At 36.4% G+C, this 23405-nt stretch overlaps 1 protein-coding gene across 1 annotated transcript in view; it reads right to left on the bottom strand.

Annotated features, from left to right (window-relative positions):
- The window catches only part of fbxl17 (F-box and leucine-rich repeat protein 17), a 258958-nt gene that overhangs the window by 145842 nt on the left and 89711 nt on the right, over window positions 1-23405 (bottom strand). Inside the window, exons 6-7 of the mRNA XM_067393445.1 lie at window positions 22509-22616; window positions 14336-14466 (exon numbers count right to left, since the gene is read on the bottom strand). Of these exons, the coding sequence (XP_067249546.1) occupies window positions 14336-14466; window positions 22509-22616 (239 nt within the window). The remainder of the gene's footprint in view (window positions 1-14335; window positions 14467-22508; window positions 22617-23405) is intronic.

Below are 23405 nucleotides of genomic sequence, written 5' to 3'. Positions count from 1 at the left end.
TTCTACAAAGGATTCATATGAAATATATCCTACATTTAAAGTAAAAACACTTATTTGCTGTGGAAAGTCATGCATCCAATCCAAACCATTTAAGATCCCAGACCAGGGAATTTTGGGACAGGACGGATAATGGACTATGAGAGAGAAGTGAGGGTGTGGAAGCCAAACACAGCAGATTCAGTCAATGTGACGATCGTGTTTGTGTACACAGGCCCATCTCCAGCCCGCGGCCCATCTCACACCTTCATCTGGAGCCGTTCCTGTCCCGGGACGAAGAGTTCAGCAGGTTTAAACTCAAGCGCTCGCATCCAATTCAGACAAGAGAGCAGAAACGAGCAGACGTCAGCCTCCCGCAGCGACCTTGAGAGCTTCCCCGGGTCTGAGCGCTTAAACAAACTCTCGCTCTATCAGCTGATCAGACGCTCTGACCTTCAGCTCACAGAAAAACCTGCCGCTCTCAGATTCAATCAGCTTTGTGCTGTTTGAATGCTTGAAAAAAACATACCAAATCATTCAGAACTGAAGAATCGCTTATTGAATTAAAGGGGTCATGAATTGAGAACTTTTCCTAGAGCTTTTGATATATCAGAGGTCATCATACTGTAAGTTTCAGAACTGAAATCTTCCTTGTTAGTCCAATAAAAGCTTTTATTGACTCCAGACCCAGAGAACGACTCGACCCCGAATGTGCCTATAGATAGATGAAACTCCGCCTCCACAGAAGAAAGCCACGCCCACTTCATCACTGCCACGTTAGCCCCGCCCACTGGTGTGTTAGTGAGATGAGGAGGAGAGAAGAGCGATGCAGGACTAAAATAACATTATTATCCTAATGCAGGAATATGGTTATTTATTTTCAACAACGTGAATGTCTTTATGCTTTATTTATATTCGGTTCATTTCACTGTGGATTCTTTGGTAAATCAATCGCATTTCGTCATTATCAGACTTTTACGATCTGGACTCGACAGTAATGCAACAACATGTCAGTAACTGTGTTCATTCTAATGCCTGATCTGATATTAATGATTCATGTACAGTCACATGATCTTTATCTGTGTGTCAGTAAATCAAACCAGCGACTAAACGCTCAACTTCACCTTGATTCTCTTAGTAGGACGAAAATCAAAGAACGCTCCCTTTACAATCGCTGGAGCTGTCAATCAAACAGCACGAGTTTATCAGTGATCCGCACCAAAACTCCCGTTTTATTCATCAAATCTCTTAGTTACATCATGTTTGCACTGTTAGTTATGATGAAAGCATTCGTTAGTGTGCAGAAATTGACGAGATCACTGCTTTCATGATCTCAACAACATGTCTGTGATCGACTACATGTTCATCACTGCAACCTTTCATGCCACGATCTCAATATAATGCTTTTCACGATTAGTTAACCTTGAGAGCTGAAATAGTAAAAATGTGCTAAAGTTTTCAAGAGTAATACTGAGCTATTTCATATGCAAAGATGTCAGCCAATCACAGCAGTGGGCGTTTCCACTGAACTCTCACAGAGACACGCCCCTTAAAACAGAGCGTTCAAAATCAGGGTAGGAAAAATGCCTTTTATTTCTAAATTATGACACTTTTTGATGTAAAAAGCATACTAACATTATAAGTGCACCCCAGGAAACATTATAAAACAATAAAACAACACACTTCATTTAAATTTGCTTTTCTAGTTAAAAACTACACTTTGCAATAAATGTCTCGTTTGGTAAACGAACAATGAAAAATACGTCTACAACATCTAATAATCTTAATGTTACCATTTAATCATGCATTTTAAAATCAAAAGTTGTTTCTGTTAACATTAGACAATTCACTAAAGTATAAAACATTGAAGAATTGTATTTTCATTAACTAAGATTAATAAATGCTGTAAAAATATTGCATTAACTGTGTTACATTTACATGATTTTTTTTATTCTACTTCCTTACATTCAAATGTTAATTATAATCCTGCAATGAATTAATGCTGCTATTTTTGTTTATTACTGTGAAGCTGCATTAAAACAGTCAGTATTGTATAAAGCGAAATATGTAAATAGTGACGTCAACCGTACGTGTAATGCATTGCAAAAATATAAATCATAATGCAATGCAAGTATGTTCAACGCTATTGTAGTCTGTCTTTCAGTTTCAAGTCAGTTATTTGAATAATAACACTGGAAATCTGAAGAAAACTATCGCCCTCTAGAGTACAGAGGTTTGTAAAAAATCATAGTCCCCATGTAGTCAAAAATTCTCTCTCTTAAAACTCATCTTTGATCAACAAAATTACATATTTGTTTTTTTTTCCTTGAAAAAAAAATATGCCTTAAAATAGCTTGAATGTAACTCTACACCTTGCCTCATTTAATATACGCAGTTCTATGAATATGCAAATGAGCCCCGCCTCCACTCACACCAGCTCAGAGATCCACTCGGTGACGCGATAAGGTAGTTTGTGACGTCAGAAGCACTGCGTCTTTGGTTCACTTCACTTTGGTTCAAACTTGATTTTCACCACAGATGATTTTAAGCATGTACATCATGTTATGTTTCTGATCTTAAATTTTATTCACAACCCTGTTAAGAGACACACTCTCAACTATCAGATTTTGACTGTTAATCAATTCTAAAACTTTTGCATTTCACCACAAATCTCAGGCGAGACACGACGCTTGAACCTGCAATGCCTTTAATTTACTTTTCTCTGACAAATTGGCTTCTCGGTCCCTCAGCGCTGAAGAACCCCAACAAATTCTCTTCATGTGAGATTCCCAGCGCACAGCTGCATAGAAATAAGCTTATTTCTGGCTTTCCGAAGAGCAAAAGAGTTTTAATAAGCAATTAAAGCTTTCAATAGCAGCTCCTAATTAAAGGCATGTTAAACAAACAGTTATGAATACAGAAGAAATATTGACAATGGTTAAGGTGACACGAGCTCACGAGGGAAAACCTGAGCTTATTAGGAAGCATGAAATTAATTTCACCTCGGTCTATGAGAACTCCCTCCTGCGGCTGTATTTCAGGACGTGAACGCTACGGTCAGACTGTCGCGTCGTCTTCATCAAATGAAGAATGATTAGACGTGCTCCTCCTCCTGAAGAGATCCGCCATTTTAACAATGAATTCAGCCTCGTTACTTTCACTGAAAGGTGGAGGACAGTAATAGAAGAACATGTCCATCACTCTAAAAAAACACTGGGTTGTTTTATTCTACCCAACCGCTGGGTTAAAACGACCCAATCGTGGGGTTAAAACAACCCGATCGGGGGATTAAAACAACCCACTCATGGGGTTAAAAACAACCCAAACACTGGGTTAAAACAACCCAATCATGGGGTTAAAACAACCCAATCGCCGGGTTAAAACAACCTAACTGCAGGGTTAAAACAACCCAATCACTGGGTTAAAACAACCCAACTGCAAGGTTAAAACAACTGAACTGCTGGATTAAAACAACCCAACCGATGGGTTAAAACAACCCAATCATGGGGTTAAAACAACCCAAACGCAGGGTTAAAACAACCTAACTGCTGGGTTAAAACAACCCAATCACTGGGTTAAAACAACCCAACTGCAAGGTTAAAACAACTGAACTGCTGGATTAAAACAACCCAACCGATGGGTTAAAACAACCTAATCATGGGGTTAAAACAACCCAAACGCAGGGTTAAAACAACCCAATCACTGGGTTAAAACAACCCAATTGCTGGATTAAAACAACCCAATCGCGGGATTAAAACAACCCAACTGCAAGGTTAAAACAACTGAACTGCTGGATTAAAATAACCCAATCATAGGGTTCAAACAACCCAATCACTGGGTTAAAACAACACAATCATAGGGTTAAAACAACCCAAACGCAGGGTTAAAACAACCGAACCACTGGGTTAAAACAACCCAATCATAGGGTTCAAACAACCCAACTGCTGGAATAAAACAACCCAACTGCAAGGTTAAAACAACTGAACTGCTGGATTAAAATAACCCAATCATGGGGTTCAAACAACCCAACCGCTGGGATAAAACAACACAATCATAGGGTTAAAACAACCCAAACGCAGGGTTAAAACAACCGAACCACTGGGTTAAAACAACCCAATCATGGGGTTAAAACAACCCAACTGCTGGATTAAAACAACCCAACTGTTGGAATAAAACAACCCAACTACAAGGTTAAAACAACTGAACTGCTGGATTAAAACAACCCAACCACTAGGTTAAAACAACCCAACCGCTGGGATAAAACAACACAATCATGGGGTTAAAACAACCCAAACGCAGGGTTAAAACAACCGAACCACTGGGTTAAAACAACCCAATCATGGGGTTAAAACAACCCAACTGCTGGATTAAAACAACCCAACCGCTGGGATAAAACAACACAATCATGGGGTTAAAACAACCCAACTGTTGGAATAAAACAACCCAACTACAAGGTTAAAACAACTGAACTGCTGGATTAAAACAACCCAACCACTAGGTTAAAACAACCCAACCGCTGGGATAAAACAACACAATCATGGGGTTAAAACAACCCAAACGCAGGGTTAAAACAACCGAACCACTGGGTTAAAACAACCCAATCATGGGGTTAAAACAACCCAACTGCAGGGTTAAAACAACTGAACCGCTGGGTTAAAACAACACAATCATGGGGTTAAAACAACCCAAACGCAGGGTTAAAACAACCGAACCACTGGGTTAAAACAACCCAATCATGGGGTTAAAACAACCCAACTGCTGGATTAAAACAACCCAACCGCTGGGATAAAACAACACAATCATGGGGTTAAAACAACCCAAACGCAGGGTTAAAACAACCGAACCACTGGGTTAAAACAACCCAATCATGGGGTTAAAACAACCCAACTGCTGGATTAAAACAACCCAACTGCTGGATTAAAACAACCCAACCGCTGGGATAAAACAACACAATCATGGGGTTAAAACAACCCAAACGCAGGGTTAAAACAACCGAACCACTGGGTTAAAACAACCCAATCATGAGGTTAAAACAACCCAACTGCTGGATTAAAACAACCCAACCGCTGGGATAAAACAACACAATCATGGGGTTAAAACAACCCAATCACTGGGTTAAAACAACTGAACTGCTGGATTAAAACAACCCAATCACGCGATTAAAACAACCCAACTGCAGGGTTAAAACAACTGAACCGCTGGGTTAAAACAACCAAATCATGGGGTTAAAACAACCCAAATGCAGGGTTAAAACAACCCAATCACTGGGTTAAAACAACTGAACTGCTGGATTAAAACAACCCAATCATGGGGTTAAAACAACCCAAACGCAGGGTTAAAACAACCCAACTGCTGGATTAAAACAACCCAATCACGCGATTAAAACAACCCAACTGCAGGGTTAAAAAAACTGAACCGCTGGGTTAAAACAACCAAATCATGGGGTTAAAACAACCCAAATGCAGAGTTAAAACAACCCAATCACTGGGTTAAAACAACTGAACTGCTGGATTAAAACAACCCAATCATGGGGTTCAAATAACCCAATTGCTGGATTGGTCCATTTTCAACCCAACTTGGGTTGTTTTTAACCCAGCATTTTTTATATTGTGTATATTTTTGTGCATTCCTGATTGTTCTTGCATATTAATAAAAGTTGACCGTTTGATTATTACTGTTGCCTGTGTTGTTACTCAAGTCATTTATATTTTGGGTTCATTTAAAGCCAGCAATATAGTAAATATAGTAATTATTAATCATTAGTTGAGTTTAATAACACAACCCAGCGTGTTGAGTCAAACATTTAACCCAACACTGGGTTTGTACAATTTTGACCCTGCATTTTTTAGAGTGTACTTGACAAAACTCAATATGACTGATGCATCACTTCAAACTTTCGGTGAACTCAATCACAAGCACACGACAGATTTATATCAGACAGGAGGCTGTTATATTAGATACAACGCCTCTCACGCTCGGGGTAAAAGCTGTTTTTTGATATCGTGAATCATTGCTAATATTGAATCCATCGGGCTGAAGACGCATTTCAGAAAGTGCCCTAACGAAGAAATGAAATATGCACGCGACGCTGCCAAATTACACAAGCGTTTGACATTATAACGCGTTTGATAAATGTGCATCTGTGTATCGTAACCAGATCCATGTGTTGTGATAAATACCAAAAGATGCAGATGAAACCTCCCAGAATATGTGCCGTTCGCAGCTTTCTTATGGAGAATGAATTTTTCACTAAGTCATCGACGTGTTGGTGTTCTTGGCTCGGAGCGCACGCATTCCCAGCAAATGAATCACGCTCCGTATTTCAGGAGCATATTTACTGTTGTTATCTGGAGAATCGCAGGGCTCGATATTTCATCCGTTAAACTTCAGAGGGACTGGATCCTACAAGAGAAAGAAAGAGCTGAAGTAATGAAGGACAAACACAGCGTTACGGGCCTCTTTGAATGCAATAAGTCTTCTGGTGGCGGGCCAGGGGAGCGCCGCTTAAGAACTGCTTTACCTTATTACATTAGCTATTTGCTTAGCAGAGCCTCTCATTCAGAGCGACTCAAATAGCTTTTACGCACGACCCGTTTATACAGCTGGAGCGAGAACCGGCTAAGTGCCGCAGAAGTGCGCCTCCGCCGGGAATCATCGGACGGATCAAGTGGGCCTGAAGCGAGTCACTCAGCACTCACGTTCCGAAAGCGGACCGGAGTAATTAATTTAGTTGTGGTGCAAATGAAAATATCACAGTGAGGAAACGATACGGCTAATCCAGCAGAGAGAGGTCAAGAGGCATACATTACTTCCTCACAGACAAAGTGTGAAAACACTCTCAGACTGCATCTTGATCTCATAATACAGAAAACGGTCGAGCAGTTCAAGTGTCCAGCAAGGTCTTAGAAAAGAGAAAAGCTCATTCAAAAACACTGAAGGTTTAACAAACTCTCTGCCAAACACATCTGAGCAAGAACAGGCCCATCGTCAGTCAACAAAACGCTCTTTTCCACTTCTGCTCCAAAACTCTGGGGGATACACTCAGGGTCTTCAGGGTCAACAATATGTAGTTTTGTAACAATATAATATATTTTTCAACAACAAATGTAATTTTACTCTGTTTATTAATGTTTTTACTCAACATTTGTGCAGTTTTTGGAGGATTCGTGATATCTTTTTAATTTATATAAATATTTTTAAAATAGGTTTTTATGCAAAAACAGCTTTTTATGTAAAATTCACTTTATAAGACACACATTTCTAACTTTCATTCATGGGGATAACATGGATAATTTGACATGGTTTAGTGTGAGATTTTTGCCCATCTTTTGAAAAATGCAGTTTTAAAAGTAAAAAAAATGATCACTTTATCCAGTAGATGGCAGCAGAGCTCCACTATTTGCTGTTTGACTGACTGAAAGACTCTTTTCACAAGTTTTTTCAGTTGGATTCATATCTAAATATTATGAAATCACAATTATAAAAATAAAGTAATTTTTGTTAAAGTTTAGCATTTTTTTGTACTGAAAAAAAAAAAATCTGTTTCTCAAAATTGTTATCAATAATGTAATCCCCACTTAGAAATTGGACAAAATCAATTCTTAAAATCAGAAACAATGCCCATAGACAGAAATGAAGTGGCACACCTCCAACAATGCAAAAAACTTTCTCAATGCAAAATGGACATGCTCAAACACATACAAAAATAAAAATTATTTATTTCATTATTTTAATTTAATTTCATTATTTTAAAATTATTATTAAAAAACTGATTTCGTCAGTACAAAAAATGCTAAACTTTGACAAAAAGTAGCTTTTATTGTTATAATTGTGATTTCATAATATTTAGATATGAATCCAACTGAAAAAACTTGTGAAAAGAGTCTCTCAGTCAGTCAAACAGCAAATAGTGGAGCTCTGCTGCCATCTACTGGATAAAGTGATAATTTTTTACTTTTAAAACTGCATTTTCCAAAAATCTCACACTAAACCATGTCAAATTATCCATGTTATCCCCATGAATGAAAGTTAGAAATGTGGGTCTTTTATAAAGAGAATTTAACGTAAAAAGCTGTTTTTGTATGAAAAAACCTATTGAAAAAATATGTATTTATTTATCTATATAAATTTGAAAAATATCACAAACCCTACAAAAACTGCACAGATGTTGAGTGAAAACATTAATACACAGAGAAATTTTTTAAATAAATAAATTTTGTTACAAAATTACATTTTGTTGCCTGCGGTTTCTGTAGACCCAAAGACCATGAGTGCAACTTTTTTTTTTTTACACTAACATAAAAACAAGATATCACTCCAAAGGCACTGTACAAAGTCTCATGCCATTTGGACAAAGAGAACATTTTTTTAAACTTGAGCAAACATCATTTGTGGGTCAAAAAGACCCGAAGACCATATGAGGGCTAGGAAAGCATGAATATTTCAGTATTGAAATGAAAGTGTCATAAATGAGAAGCAAATGCTCTGGATCAGATGACTGTACACCTGAACTCCACATCATCTGCACTGAAGCTGAAGGAGCACAAACACTCAGATCAGAGTCGATTAAACACACACACACTCTCACGGTTCGCACTCGGAGAATAAAGTGAAGTGTAATGCTGGAAGACATCAGGATCTCCACCTACTCAATTCCTGTTTCTTCAAGATCCGTGAGAGTCTGAAAGAGTCTCTGAAAAAGACACGAGACACTCTCTGATTCACATGAAGCTGTGTTTCAGCAGTCTCAGTCTTCTGCTGTTCATGATCGGACAGGTCAAGCCCTCCGTGAACGCCACTATCATCGCTGCTTAAATTTTCATGAATCAGCCTGTTGAATCAGAGTGTGTGTGGCTCCGTCTCCACTGGGATTACATGGAGAAAGAGAGAAACGCAGAGAAGACTCACTTTGATGTGTTCACTGACTCTCATCTGCTGCACAACCACAATGTCAAACGAGGCTTTTACAGCCGACCCAAGACCAAAGCTGAAGATAAAGACGCCAACAACAGAGAAACCAGCGAGAGAAAGAGAGAATCAGCGTGAGAGATATAGGAAAAAATATAGAGTAATATATGAAAATACAAAATTGTGTGTGTGTGTAAAATTCTGTAATTATTCTGTATTTTTTTCTATATTATTTCAAATAAAATTAAAGCTTCTTTGGATCAACTGATGTTAATTTTTATCCTCTTAAAAGTAAGTTTTAAGATATTGTGGAAATAGAAAATAATAGAATTTTGAAAATGTAAAATGAAATTTTGTGTTCCGTCTATTCTATTATAGTATATTGTATCATTATGAGTGCGAGTCGTATCGTTAAAAAAAATTACAAAAATAGTGAAAATTATTTATATTAAAGTATATACATATTATATATATATATATATATATATATATATATATATATATATATATATATATATATATTATTTAAACACATACATATTATATATATATATATATATATATATATATATATATATATATATATATATATATATATATATATATAAAACATGAGTTAAATAAACAGGGTCATTTTGACTTCATGTTGACTTTAGACAACAATAAAAACACACAAAAGCATTTCTGACTTTTCCAAACATCATAAAGTGTGAGAAACACTGAAGCGTATGTTTGATCCAGGACTCGTCGAGCGTCAGCACTCATGAATCTCGTTATGTGTCTGTAAAAAAGTCAAATCAGTGTAAATTACAGCACAGTCTCTTCCAGCTCAAACTCTGACCTCACCGACCCAAACCAACCGGCCAAATCCCAACCGTCCCGCAACCCAACGGGAAACGCTGCAATGAAATCAATCAGTATTTCATAAAAGGTCAAGGCTGGGAATACTGGAAGAATCATAATGTGATACTGGCCAACCACATCTCCAATAAATCCAGAAATCATAAAAGAACAGGAACAGCAACGTTCAGCCGATTGTATCTGGGGCAGATTGTAAATTCAATATTGTGTTAGCGCTCAGGAGCGTCTGAACGAGCCTGCGGAGGCTGTAAATCCATACGGTAAAGGAGGAATATAAACAGCAGAAGGAATTTCCTCAAAACTCGCCACACATTCTCCAGTCACACACACTTATTACACAAGAACAAAAGCGGATGAAATAACATTTGTCCAGGTTATTCATCATCACACGTGTGATTTATGTGCAGGAGGCTCATCTACAGTCGTCTAGGTCACATGATTTACTTCTGACATGAGGAAAATATGCCCAGATTCTGACACAACCACCGTCCGCCAAAACATGATGAATATGGAGTATTCCGGCGCTTCCCAACCTTCTGCACTCCAAGACTCCCGTTACCCACTAAAATATTCAAACCTCTTTCTTTTCAAAATCCTTTTAAAAAACATTTCTGTTACTTGAAATAAACAAAACTGTACTAAAATAACTAAAACTAAATAAATGAATAAAAACTATACTGGCATTAAAAATAATCAAAAACGAATTTTCATTCAAATTAATTTAACAAAATTACTAAAACTTTAATTAAAATGGAAAACACAAATAACAACTAAAAGTGAATAATTTAGTGACTAAAATAAGTATAAATAAAATTTAATTAATTACATTTCATGATTCCAGACTTTTTAGGAGCTGAATGTTCTTTTTAACCAATGAATTTATTTGAATTTGCATTACTTTTTTTTTTTGTGATTGGCTGCATATTAATGAGAAGGATTTTACTTGCAAACCTCTTTTAAAAAATGCTGTGTTAAAAACAACCCAAGCTCAGCTGAAAACTGACAAACCCAGCGATTGTGTTGTTTTAACTTTTAACCCAGTGAATGGGTTGTTTTAACCCAGCGATTGGGATGTTTTAACCCAGCGATCGGGATGTTTTAACTTTTAACCCAGCAAATGGGTTGTTTTAACTTTTAACCCAGTGAATGGGTTGTTTTAACCCAGCGATTGGGATGTTTTAACCTTTAACCCAGCAAATGGGTTGTTTTAACTTTTAACACAGTGAATGGGTTGTTTTAACCCAGCGAATGTGTTGTTTTAACTTTTAACCCAGTGAATGGGTTGTTTTAACCCAGCGAATGGGTTGTTTTAACTTTTAACCCAGTGAATGGGTTGTTTTAACCCAGCGATTGGGATGTTTTAACCCAGCAATTGGGATGTTTTAACTTTTAACCCAGTGAATGGGTTGTTTTAACCCAGCGAATGGGTTGTTTTAACCCAGTGAATGGGTTGTTTTAACCCAGTGAATGGGTTGTTTTAACCTAGCAATTGGGATGTTTTAACTTTTAACCCAGTGACTGGGTTGATTTAACCCAGCGATTGGGATGTTTTAACTTTTAATGTTTTAACTTTCTAACCTGCTGGGTAGTTTTACTAAACTATTTTTTTAAAATGAATGTATTTCTCGCTTAAAATAAACCCAAAGTATGTTGGAGATCAACATGTATTAATATGATTAATGAATAATAATGAAACAATAAAGTTATTAAATTGATTGTTAATAAAGGTTCACCTTTTGATTATTATTGTTGCCATATAGTCATTTTTAATCAATAGTTGGGTTAAATAAAACTACACAGCATGTTGGGTCAAACATTCAACCTAACCGCTGGGTTAAAACAACACAATCGCTAGGTTTGTCCATTTTTAACCCAACTTGAGGTCTAGATTTTAAATTAAAAGCCTTATATATCCAGGTTTTTCAATACCGTGAGAATCCTTGTTCTTCAAAGACAGAAAAACAGGGTGAATTAAAATAAGAAATATATTTTATATCATCTTATTGTAAAGCTCTTATTTTAAGTCACCTTGAGATCCACTGGATTATATAACCGACTGATATGATTATATAATGAATACAGTAAACATATTTGCGACTGTATTATTCAACACCAGCTCTGGTACACTAATGCTTCTTATCCAGATAAACTTCACGTATAAAGAGCTCAACATGTGTGAAGGCGTCAAGACGAGCATCTACCTGAAGAGCAGCTGGACGCTCCATCATGATTTATAAAGATGCCTGAAGCCTTTAAACGTGTCTGTTAAAGTGCCGACAGAAATGAAGACTCGTCTTTCTGCTGTTTGTGTTTAAGCGTGAAATCACTGCGGCCGCTATCTCTGACTTACAGCCGTCCGGCATCTGCGCTCTTCTACTGTACCTGATTCACTCAGGTCTCAAACGACAAACAGAAATATGACTAGTAATCAAAAACAACAAAAAACACGCAGCACAGGATCAAACGCTTCACGCATATGGAGAACAGATTTTCAAAATGGCAGTCGGCGTCCTGTGATGTGTCCGCCAAATGGGCTTCAGAAACCATCTGTGAGTTTCTCTGACCCGTCTATTAGTTAAATGAGAGAAATGGCTCTTTTCCGTGTGATGTTCTCTAGGACAGCGCAGTCCAGAGAGGCTAATGGGGACGTTTAACTGCATTCTGGCCTTTTGCTGCCGGATGGCCGCGGGTCACTGTTTTTCACTCTGGCGTGGGGTTCGACACCTCTTAGTTGTCCTTTCCTTTAGGCAAAACAGCAAGACATTGAGAAATTGCTCGAATCAATTCTTCAGTTCTCTACAGTGAGACTGAAGCTCCAGAAGAACTGAGAGGAACCAAACCAGCGACTGCAGGAGACATCAATCATTCAGACAGAGGAGAAAGACCTCTCATACTGTGAGCTGAAGAACGATGAGGGACGAGTGAAGCGATTGTGACCATCCATTCATCCATCCATCCATCCATCCATCCATCCGTCTATTCATCCACCCATCCGTCCGTCCATCCATCCATTCGTTCATACATACATACATCCGTCCATCCATCTGTCCATTCATCAATCCATCCATCCATCCATCTAACCACCCATTCGTCCATCCATCTGTCCATTCATCCATCCATCCATTCATCCATCTAACCACCCATCCGTCCATCCATCTGTCCATTCATCCATCCATCCATTCATCCATCTAACCACCCATCCGTCCATCCATCCATCCATCCGTTCATACATCCATCCATCCGTTCATACATACATACATCCGTCCATCCATCTGTCCATTCATCGATCCATCCATCCATCCACCCATTCGTCCATCCATCTGTCCATTCATCCATCCATCCATTCATCCATCTAACCACCCATCCGTCCATCCATCCATACATCCATACATCCCCCATCCGTCCATCCATACATCCATCCACCCATCCGTCCGTCCATCCATCTGTCCCTTCATCCGTCCATGTGTCCATCCATCCATCCATCCGTTCATACATCCCCCATCCATCCATTAATGTTTCAATTCATCCGTTCACCCATCTGTCCATCCATCCATCCATTCATACATCCCCCATCCATCCATTAATGTTTCAATTCATCCATCCATCCATCCGTTCATACATACATACATCCGTCCATCCATCTGTCCATTCATCGATCCATCCATCCATCCACCCATTCGTCCATCCATCTGTCCATTCATCCATCCATTCATCCATCTAACCACCCATCCGTCCATCCATCCATACATCCCCCATCCGTCCACCCATCCATCCATCCATCCACCTATCCGTCCGTCCATCTGTCCTTTCATCCATCCATCCATCCATCCGTCCATGTGTCCATCCATCCATCCATCCATACATCCCCCATCCATCCATTAATGTTTCAATTCATCCGTCCACCCATTCGTCCATCCATCCATCCATTCATACATCCCCCATCCATCCATGTGTCAATTCATCCGTCTACCCATCCGTCCATCCATCCATCCATCCATCCATCCATTCATACATCCCTCATCCATCCATGTGTCAATTCATCCGTCCACCCATCCGTCCATCCATCCATCCATCCATCCATCCATCCATTCATACATCCCCCATCCATCCATTAATGTTTCAATTCATCCGTCCACCCATCCGTCCATCCATCCATCCATTCATACATCCCCCATCCATCCATTCATTTGTCAATTAATCCGTCCACCCATCCATCTAACCACCCATCTGGCCCTCCTTCCATCCATCCACCCATCTGTCCGTCCATCCATCTGTCCTTTCATCCATCCATCCATCCATCCATCCATCCATCCATCCATCCATCCATCCATCTAACCTCCCATCCGTCCGTCCATCCATCTGTCCATTCATCCATCTAACCACCCATCCGTCCATTCATCCATCCATCCGTCCATCCATCTGTCTATTAATTCATCCATCCATTCATCCATCCGTCCGTCCATCTGTCTATTAATTCATCCATCCATCCATCCATCTGTCCATTCATCCATCCATCCATCCATCTATCCGTCCATCCATCCATCCATCCATCCATTCATGTGTGAATTCATCCGTTAGTGTGTGTGTGTACCTGTCATTGATGGTCCAGTTGAGACAGAGGTTGAGGGACGTCAGGTTCCGGCACTTTCTCACCACCTCCATCACGGTCTCGTTGTTGAGCTCAGAGATGTGCCGCAGGTCTAGACTGCTCAGGTGCTGAAGCTGCAGACACACACACACACACACACACACACACACACACACACACACACACACACACACACAGGGTCATCAGCAGGTGCAGTACATGAAGCACATTAGTCACTGAATATTCCTCACTGGAATATAAATGTCCCATTATCATGTGTTTGACCTCCACATGAGGAACAGAAGCATCTCACATGCTCTTTATTGGACTGCTTGATTATGGCAAAATTATTTTGGCAAGTATATTATAATTTATAATATTATAACACATGGGCGATATGACCAAAATATTTTTTTTTAATCATCAAAACTAAAAATTTGATTAATCACACGGCCTTAAAGTTGAGATTTTGGGACTAAATAGTGGAATAAACTCTTGTTTCAAAAGAAAAATCCAATTCCACATGATATGAACCCCCTTAAAACATCATCAAATGAGTATTTCAATCATGATACAGCAAACATATTTCATAAATTAAAACAATCAAACCCATTTTATTCACGTGCACCAGCAGACACACACACATGCACAGACCGCGCATCATACTCGGAGTCTACAGCGAACGCCTGCATGTTGTGCTCTTGACCTTAATGAAAGCAGAAATGTTCGCTCTGCTCAACAAAACGCTCTCTGCAGCGCCCGAGGCCGAATTACTCATGATTCCTGCTCCGCTCCTGACCTAAAAGACCAGGAGGAGAATTGGAGGCACGAAACAATGCAAAAAGGTGACGGCTTGAAAAACGTCACATAAATTACACTGAGAGGTTATGATCCATCACAGTCCTGCAGAAAACACACTGTACAGAAACAGAAAGAGTTGGTTTAACACTATAAAGCTACTGTATCATGATTGATACGCACTCAACTGATCAACATCAGAATTTCATCTATCAGCATCAGGGTTAAATTCAGTTTTGATGCACAAAACACTGAATTAAACAAAATAACATCTGATAACATTCTGATCGCAAAATAACTGCAGCACAGAAAGTCGAATGCATCATTAATGCCTCAACACAAACACTGCACTGATGCAACGGCAGTTTATTTTCATCTGAGGTGAACAAACAAACACTAAAATCACACAGTAAACGGTCAAATATCTGAAACAATCTCTTCAGTCGAATTAACTCATTCTCAAATCTCTTTCCTGCTACAGTATATAGAACTAGATGAGTAAAGTTTGATGACAAACTTTGATGTTGGCTTGACAAAGCCAGGTCTGAAAGTTTAAAATAACTTTGAACAGCTTGAAGTTTGAAGGTTTTACTCAGAGAAAGTTAAAAAAAAAATGTTACTAGCATGTTTTAGCATGCTGTTAGTATGTTGCCAGCATGATTAACTTGTCGTTTACATGATTTCACATGTTTCAACGTGTTGCTAGCATTTTTTTAACACATTGTTAACATGATAACATGAATAAACATGTTTTGCTAACAGGAATTAACATGTTGCTAACATGATTTATCACATCGTTACCATTAATTAACATGTTTAACATATTGCTAGCATGAATTAACATGTTGCTAACATATTTTAACATTTTGCTAACCTGTTTTAACACATTGTTAACATATTTAAACACATTGCTAGCTTTATTAGCATGTTAACATGTTTTAACATGAATTAACATGTTTGGCTAGTAGGAATTAACATGTTGCTAGCATTATTTAACACATTGTGAAAATGAATTTGTATGTTGTTAGCATGTTTCAACACGTTGCTAGCTTTATTAGCAAATTTGCTAACATGTTTTAGCATTTTGCGAACATATTTTAATATTTTGCTAATATGTTTTAACACATTGTTAACATATTTAAACACACTGCTAGCTTTATTAGCATGTTGTTAATATAACATTTATGTTTTAACACTGTTAACATGTTTTAACATGATTTAACATGTTTTGCTAGTAGGAATTAACATTGCTAGCATTATTTAACACATTGCGAAAATGAATTAGTATGTTGTTAGTATGTTTCAACACGTTGCTAGCTTTCTTAGCATGTTGATAGCATGTGTTAACACATTGTTAGCATGTTTCTACACATTGCTAGCTTTATTAGCATGTTTTTAACATGTTTTAACATGAATTAGCATGGTTTGCTAACAGGAATTAACATGTTGATAACATGATTTAACACATTGCAAACATGATTTATCTAAATGTTACCATTAATTGACATTTTTAACACATTGCTAGCATGAATTACCATGTTGCTAGCAAAATGTTTTAACATGAATGAGCATGTTTTGCAAACATGAATTATCATGTTTTGCTAGTAGTTATTAGCATGTTGTTAGCATGATTTAACACATTGCTTTAACGTTGTTAGCATTGATTAACATGTTTTAAACACATTGTTACCATGAATTAACATGTTGTTAATATTATTTAACACATTGCTAGTAAGAATTAACATGTTGTTAACATTATTTAACACATTGCTAGTAAGAATTAACATGTTGTTAACATTATTTAACACATTGCTAACAAGAATTATCAGGTTAACATGTTTTATTACATTGCAAGCTCAAATTAACACTTTGCTAACATGATTTAATGTTGTTAACATTAATTAGCGTGTTTTTAGCACATTGCTAGCATGACTTAGCATGTTTGCTAACATGATTTAACACACTGAAAATATGAATTTGCATTTTGCTGGCATGTTTTAGCACATTGCTAACATGAATTGGTATTTTGTTAGCATGAATAAACAAATTATTTTTATAACTGAAAGGTTATTTGAAATCATTCACTGAAATACCATCATATATAAAGGCGAAGTCCAATACACGAGATGAATCAAATTTAACACAAGAAAATAAGCATAAGTATAAAATGTTAATTATTTCTCAATATTTTGATTCTCCAATTATTACACACCGACGCAAATAAATAAATAGACATGAAGTATTGATTTAATTTTATCGTTATTTATTATCTTACATGTAGAGTCACATGACGTGATGGCGGTCATTCAGACTGACCAATCATAGTCAAGTATTCCAGAGAGCCGTGTCATAATCATTGAGCTTCATATTCTCACTATATGAGCCATAAAAGCCTGATGTATCAAATATGATGCAGATTGATTGATTTTTCTGAAAATTATTGAATGTATCAGACTTTACAAGGTTAAAACACAAACGAAGCTAAACCAGACTCCGAAAGCAGTAGTTTTGCTTCTTTGCTTATTAAAATAACGAGTTATCAAGTGAAACTCTTTCTTCTTTCATTAATACTGTCTTGAAACGAACACACTTAATTCAGCAGAGTCTGTCCTATACGTAATCTGAAGGTCTCCGGTGAAGGGAATGTGTTTGTTTTACACCAATATTAATTATTAAAGCTTTATTATCTACAGAGGAGACGGCGGTTAAACAAATTAAAAAAGCTTCTCGCATAATTTGACGTTGTGTTCGAACCCGCCGCGGAGTTTAACAGCCCTGGTGTAAATAATAGAAATCTCATTAAAGAAATTTCTAACTCCAAACGTATTAGTACATGATCCAGCAGCAGGATGTGACATCAACACAGCTCATTTATCACCGTGACGACGGTCAGACGGGACTTCAAACAGTTCAAGAGGAAATTCCCCTCGGTCTGACCTTTGACCCTCGGAGATGCCGCATCATATAATCACTCAGGGGTCGCAGAAGGAGAGAAACAGAAGTACAGAGAACATTTAATCCATTACAGCCATCCGGAGATCCGACATCTCACTGGAACGATGGAACACTGATCCAGCGGAAACACCGCTTGTTCATAAACGCAGAATTCTCCAGTCATTTAGTGCGTTTACCTTGAGCGGTCTTCGTTTGGGGTGTACACTCAGACCCCAGGCAACAAAATGTGATTTTGTAACAAAATAATTCTTCAATTTTACTCTGTTTATTAATGTTTTACTCAACATTTGTGCCGTTTTTGGAAGATTTATCATACTTTTAAAATTTATATAAATAAATACAAAAATATATCTTTTAAATACAAAAACAGCTTTTTATGTAAAATTCACTTTATAAAGACCCACATTTCTAACTTTCATTCATTGATATAACATGGATAATTTTTGTGAGATTTTTGCCCATCTTTTGGAAAATGCAGTTTTAAAAGTAAAAAATGATCATTTTATCCAGTAGATGGCAGCAGAGCTCCACTATTTGCTGTTTGACTGACTGAAAGACATCTTTTCACAAGTATTTTCAGCTGGATTCATATCTAAATATTATGAAATCACAATTATAACAATAAAAGCTACTTTTTGTTCAAGTTTAGCATTTTTTGCACTGAAAAAAAATATCAGTTTTTCAATATTGCTACATTATGATGAGACCCGCTTAGGAAATGCACAAAATTCATCCTTAAAATCAACATTATTGAATTTTTTTTTTTTTTCTCAGTACAAAAAAATACTAAACTTTGACAAAAAGTAGCTTTTATTGTCATAATTGTGATTTCATAATATTTAGATATGAATTCAACTGAAAAAACTTGTGAAAAGAGTCTTTCAGTCAGTCAAACAGCAAATAGTGGAGCTCTGCTGCCATCTACTGGATAAAGTGATCATTTTTTACTTTTAAAACTGCATTTTCCAAAAGATGGGCAAAAATCTCACACTAAACCATGAATGAAAGTTAGAAATGTGGGTGTTTTATAAAGTGAATTTTACATAAAAAGCTGTTTTTGTATAAAAACATTTTCAAATGTTTTTTTTTTTTTATTTATATAAATTTAAAAAATAAGATAAATCCTCTAAAAACTGCACAAATATGAAGTAAAAACATTAATAAACAGAGTAAAATTACATTTGTTTTTATTTTATTACAAAATTACATTTAGTTGCCTGTTGTCTGGAGACCCCAAAGACCCCGAGTGTGACTTTTTTTCAACACTAACATAAAAACAAGATATCACTCTTTTTTTTTCTTTTTTTTTTTTTTTTTTGGTAGATCTAGAAAGTGTTAACAACTGTACAAAGTTTCATGCCATTTGGACAAAGAGAATTTTTATTTTATTTTAGCAAACGTCATTTGGGGGACCCCAAAGACCCTAGAAAGGTTAAACTCCGCCCCTGCAAGCTCACCCTCATCTGCATACACTCTCTGCCACGCCCACTTCTCAACATCCAATCAACAGCCGGAGCATGGCTCCATTTTGTCTTCATCTTTACTCCGTTATACTCAGATGTACGTCACGATACAGAAGAAAAGATCTGCCGCCACTTCCTTCCTTCAATCAGACTTTAACACAAATTAAAGTCTGATTGATCTGGAGAGTTCATATGTAACGAGTTAATATGTAATAAAGCCAAACTAAAGGAATCAGGTCATGTACTCTGAAGTTCTCCTCAGTTTTAGAGAGGCATCATCTCACATTCTGCACACTTCCCTCTCTTCCTCTGAGCAGAGATTGATTTATTTCATGAGAAGCTCTCTTTGGGCCTTTATAAATATAATCCACACCTGAGAAAGGCCAGAAGCTTTGATGATCTGAATAAAAACGGTCCCTCTGGTGGAGAAGCGACTAATTTCACATTCGGCGCTCTGAAGTGGAGTGAAATGGAAATGTGTGTCCGAGGAGAGACGGAGAGGCGCGGCGAGGCTGAGCTGGGACTTCATTTAAATAACTATTGTGCCTGCTGATGCCACAAGGTGAATCGCATAATGTAATGATATCTTTACCATCTCCCCACTGCTGGAAAATGAGACTCAGCAGTCCTGAAGCTTCCCGTGAAAGTTGAGACGGAGAATCACTTCAGGAACTCTTTATATATCATGAGAAACCAGCTCAAACCAGCGATAGTGTCACTAATGATGGCTAGATGACCACCGAATCACCGAAAGCACTGCACAAATGATTCCTTTGAACTGATTCTTTTTAAACTTATTCAAAGATTTGTAATTTGTGATGCTACTATTTTAGCATGTGTATTTAACATAGTTTGCACATTTTTGCATGTATGGAATAACTGGATGTTACTGTTGACAAACTAAAATGAAAATGAATGAAAAAATGTTTTACATTAATTAAAATAAATCTGAAATAAAATGAAATGTAAATATTAGACGGAAAACTGTAAAAACTAACAAGAAAATAAAAAAAAGTACTAAAGTTACTAAAACGAATGATAAATAGAAATATACTGTATATATAAAATATTTTATATATATATATATATATATATATATATAAATAAATATAAAAGCTAATTCAGAATATTAATGAATATTTATAATAATAAAATAAAAAAAAACATTTGTGTACTACACTGTATCCCATAATACACTGTGCTTAAACCAACCTTCCATTTTGAAAAAGACACATTATTCTTTATTCATTTGAGTAGACGATCAAGAGCTGTGACATCATTAATCAATAAAGATATTCAAAATTAAATTACATTTAAAAACTGAACACCGCTAGAGAACTTAGCTTGGGAGTAAAACTGTGGGTCACATGTTCATAAACAACACAAAATATGTGTTACGGATGTGGCGGAAATAGTAAGAGTAAAATTAAGTGATTTCACTTTACATATATATTAGATTAAGTAATGCATAAAAGATTCGGTTCAAAAGAATAATTTGGTTTTAATGCATTGTACTCATTTAAGTTTAGTAAAAAACAAGTGATTCTTTTGAACTAAATCTTTCAAATGATAATTAGAATTAATTTGATTCATTTGTCAGATAATGCAGTAAACTAGTATTTCAGTCCAAATACAGCTAGACAACTAAGTTTGGGAGTAAAACTGTGGGTCATGTGTTCATAAATGCAAAATATATGTTAAGATTCCACTTAACATATTGAATTAAATAATGTATTAAACATTCAGTTCAAAAGAATCATTGGTTTTTAATGTATTGTACTCATTTACGTTTAGTAAAAACAAGTGATTCTTTTGAACTGAATCTTTCAAATGATCAGAATTCTTTTGATTCATTTTGTCATCTAGATTATTAATTTCATTCTAAATACAAGTTTAGGAGTAAAACTGTGAGTCACGTGTTCATAAACAACACAAAGTATGTGCTGTGTGTTTAAATTAACCCATACTGGTTTAAATAACTTATAAAAGATTTAGTTCAAAAGAATTAATTGTTTTTAATAAACTTTAATGTACTGCATATAAGTTCAGTAAAAACAAATTATTCTTTTGAACTGAATCTTTCAGTTTTAATTTATCATACATGACACTGTACAGTAGACAAGTATTTAATTTGAAATACAACTTAGTTTGGGAGTAAAACTGTGGGTCATGTGTTCATAAACAACACAAAGTATATGTTATGTACTGCAAAAATACCAAGTGTTAAATTAAGAGTCATACTGGTTTAAATAACTTCAGCAAAATCAAATGATTCTTTTGAACTGAATCTTTTAAATGAACAGAAGAGTTTGTCTAGCACTCATACGTGACTAGTATTTTATTGTAAACACAGATAGAGAACTTAGTTTGGAAGTAAAACACTGATTCACATGTTCCCAATCAACAACATGTGACAGTTAACCTAATTAGCATATTTTATCTACAGAAAAAAACTGAAACGAACCGATTCACTACACTGAACTAAGAGTTTTGACAGAATCATTTCAGATCTAATTTGACACCATTTTAAGTTCCTGAAATCCTAGTTGTAGAAGATGCCAGCGATCATGTAAGGAAAAATAAGGCCAACAAAATTAAAAAGCAAAAAAATCAAGAATATCATTACCTCATAATTTCCATACAGGCAATTACAGCAGCTCTACAGCTGCGCCGGTGTGTTGAAGATAACTTTCTCTCATTAGTATGCTAATGTGCAAACAGCAGGGAGTGCTGGATCTTCAACATTTTACGATTCACCTCATTACACATTAATGAGATTTAAAAGTGAAGGCAAAATAAAAATAACTTGTCTTTGTGAAGTTGGAGGGAAGCGTTTGAATGCGCGGCGTCATCAAAGACGCTCGTTAATGCCGACGAGCAGGTGAGTCGCTTCAAACGGCACGATTCACAGCGCTGACGAGCACTCGAGGGACGGATGGGGCGCTGTGAGCGTCTCTTACCCTGGTGAGGTGAATGACGCCCTGCGACGTGACCGAACAGCCCATGAAGCCCACGAACTGCAGCTCGGGACAGTTCTCCGCAAACGCCTGCACCGATTTATCCGTCACCTGAAACACAGAGGAATAAAAATGAAGCACAGAATAAATCATCATCAACAATAAGACATCAATGCAGAAACCTGCTGGAATTCATGGATGACCTACTACCAGTGTTATTGTTAACTGAAATAAAAGAAAATATAAATATTAGATGAAAAAAACTTGAACTTTAAAAGAGCTAAAATACTACAACTAAAACAACAAATAAAAAAATCTAAACAGTTTGATATTATTGGTTTATCTTATTTTCCATGATGAACAGCCTGGATTTCATCAACAAAAGAGGAAAATCTTTTCAAAAGCAGTAAGATATTATTATTTCAATAAAAGGAGAGGGTTTTTTTTCCTCATGTGAACTAACAATAAGTATGATTAGGAACATTAATAAAGAAAGTACTTATAGTTATAATATTTATATTATAATTACAATAATATTTATAATATTGTAATTATACTAAGCACTATAACATATTACTGCATAATATAACAATAATATAATATAGAACTGAATAATTATACCTATAACTTTATAACTATGTAACTTTTGAATATTTCATGGAATGAATGAATGAATAAAAATGAATGAATGAATGAATGAATGAATGAATGAATGAAAGTGAATACAAATGAACGAATGAATACAAATGAACGAACGAATACAAATGAACGAACGAATGAATGAACGAAAGAACGAATGAATGAATGAATGAATGAATCAATGAATAAATAAATGAAAATGAACGAACGGATGAATGAATACAAATGAATGAATGAATGAATGAATGAATGAATGAATGA

This window comes from Chanodichthys erythropterus, chromosome 9 (genome assembly GCF_024489055.1).
Source record: "Chanodichthys erythropterus isolate Z2021 chromosome 9, ASM2448905v1, whole genome shotgun sequence".
NCBI lineage: Eukaryota > Metazoa > Chordata > Actinopteri > Cypriniformes > Xenocyprididae > Chanodichthys > Chanodichthys erythropterus.
Note: the sequence above shows the minus strand (reverse complement) of the source record. Positions and strands in the feature narration are given on the sequence as shown.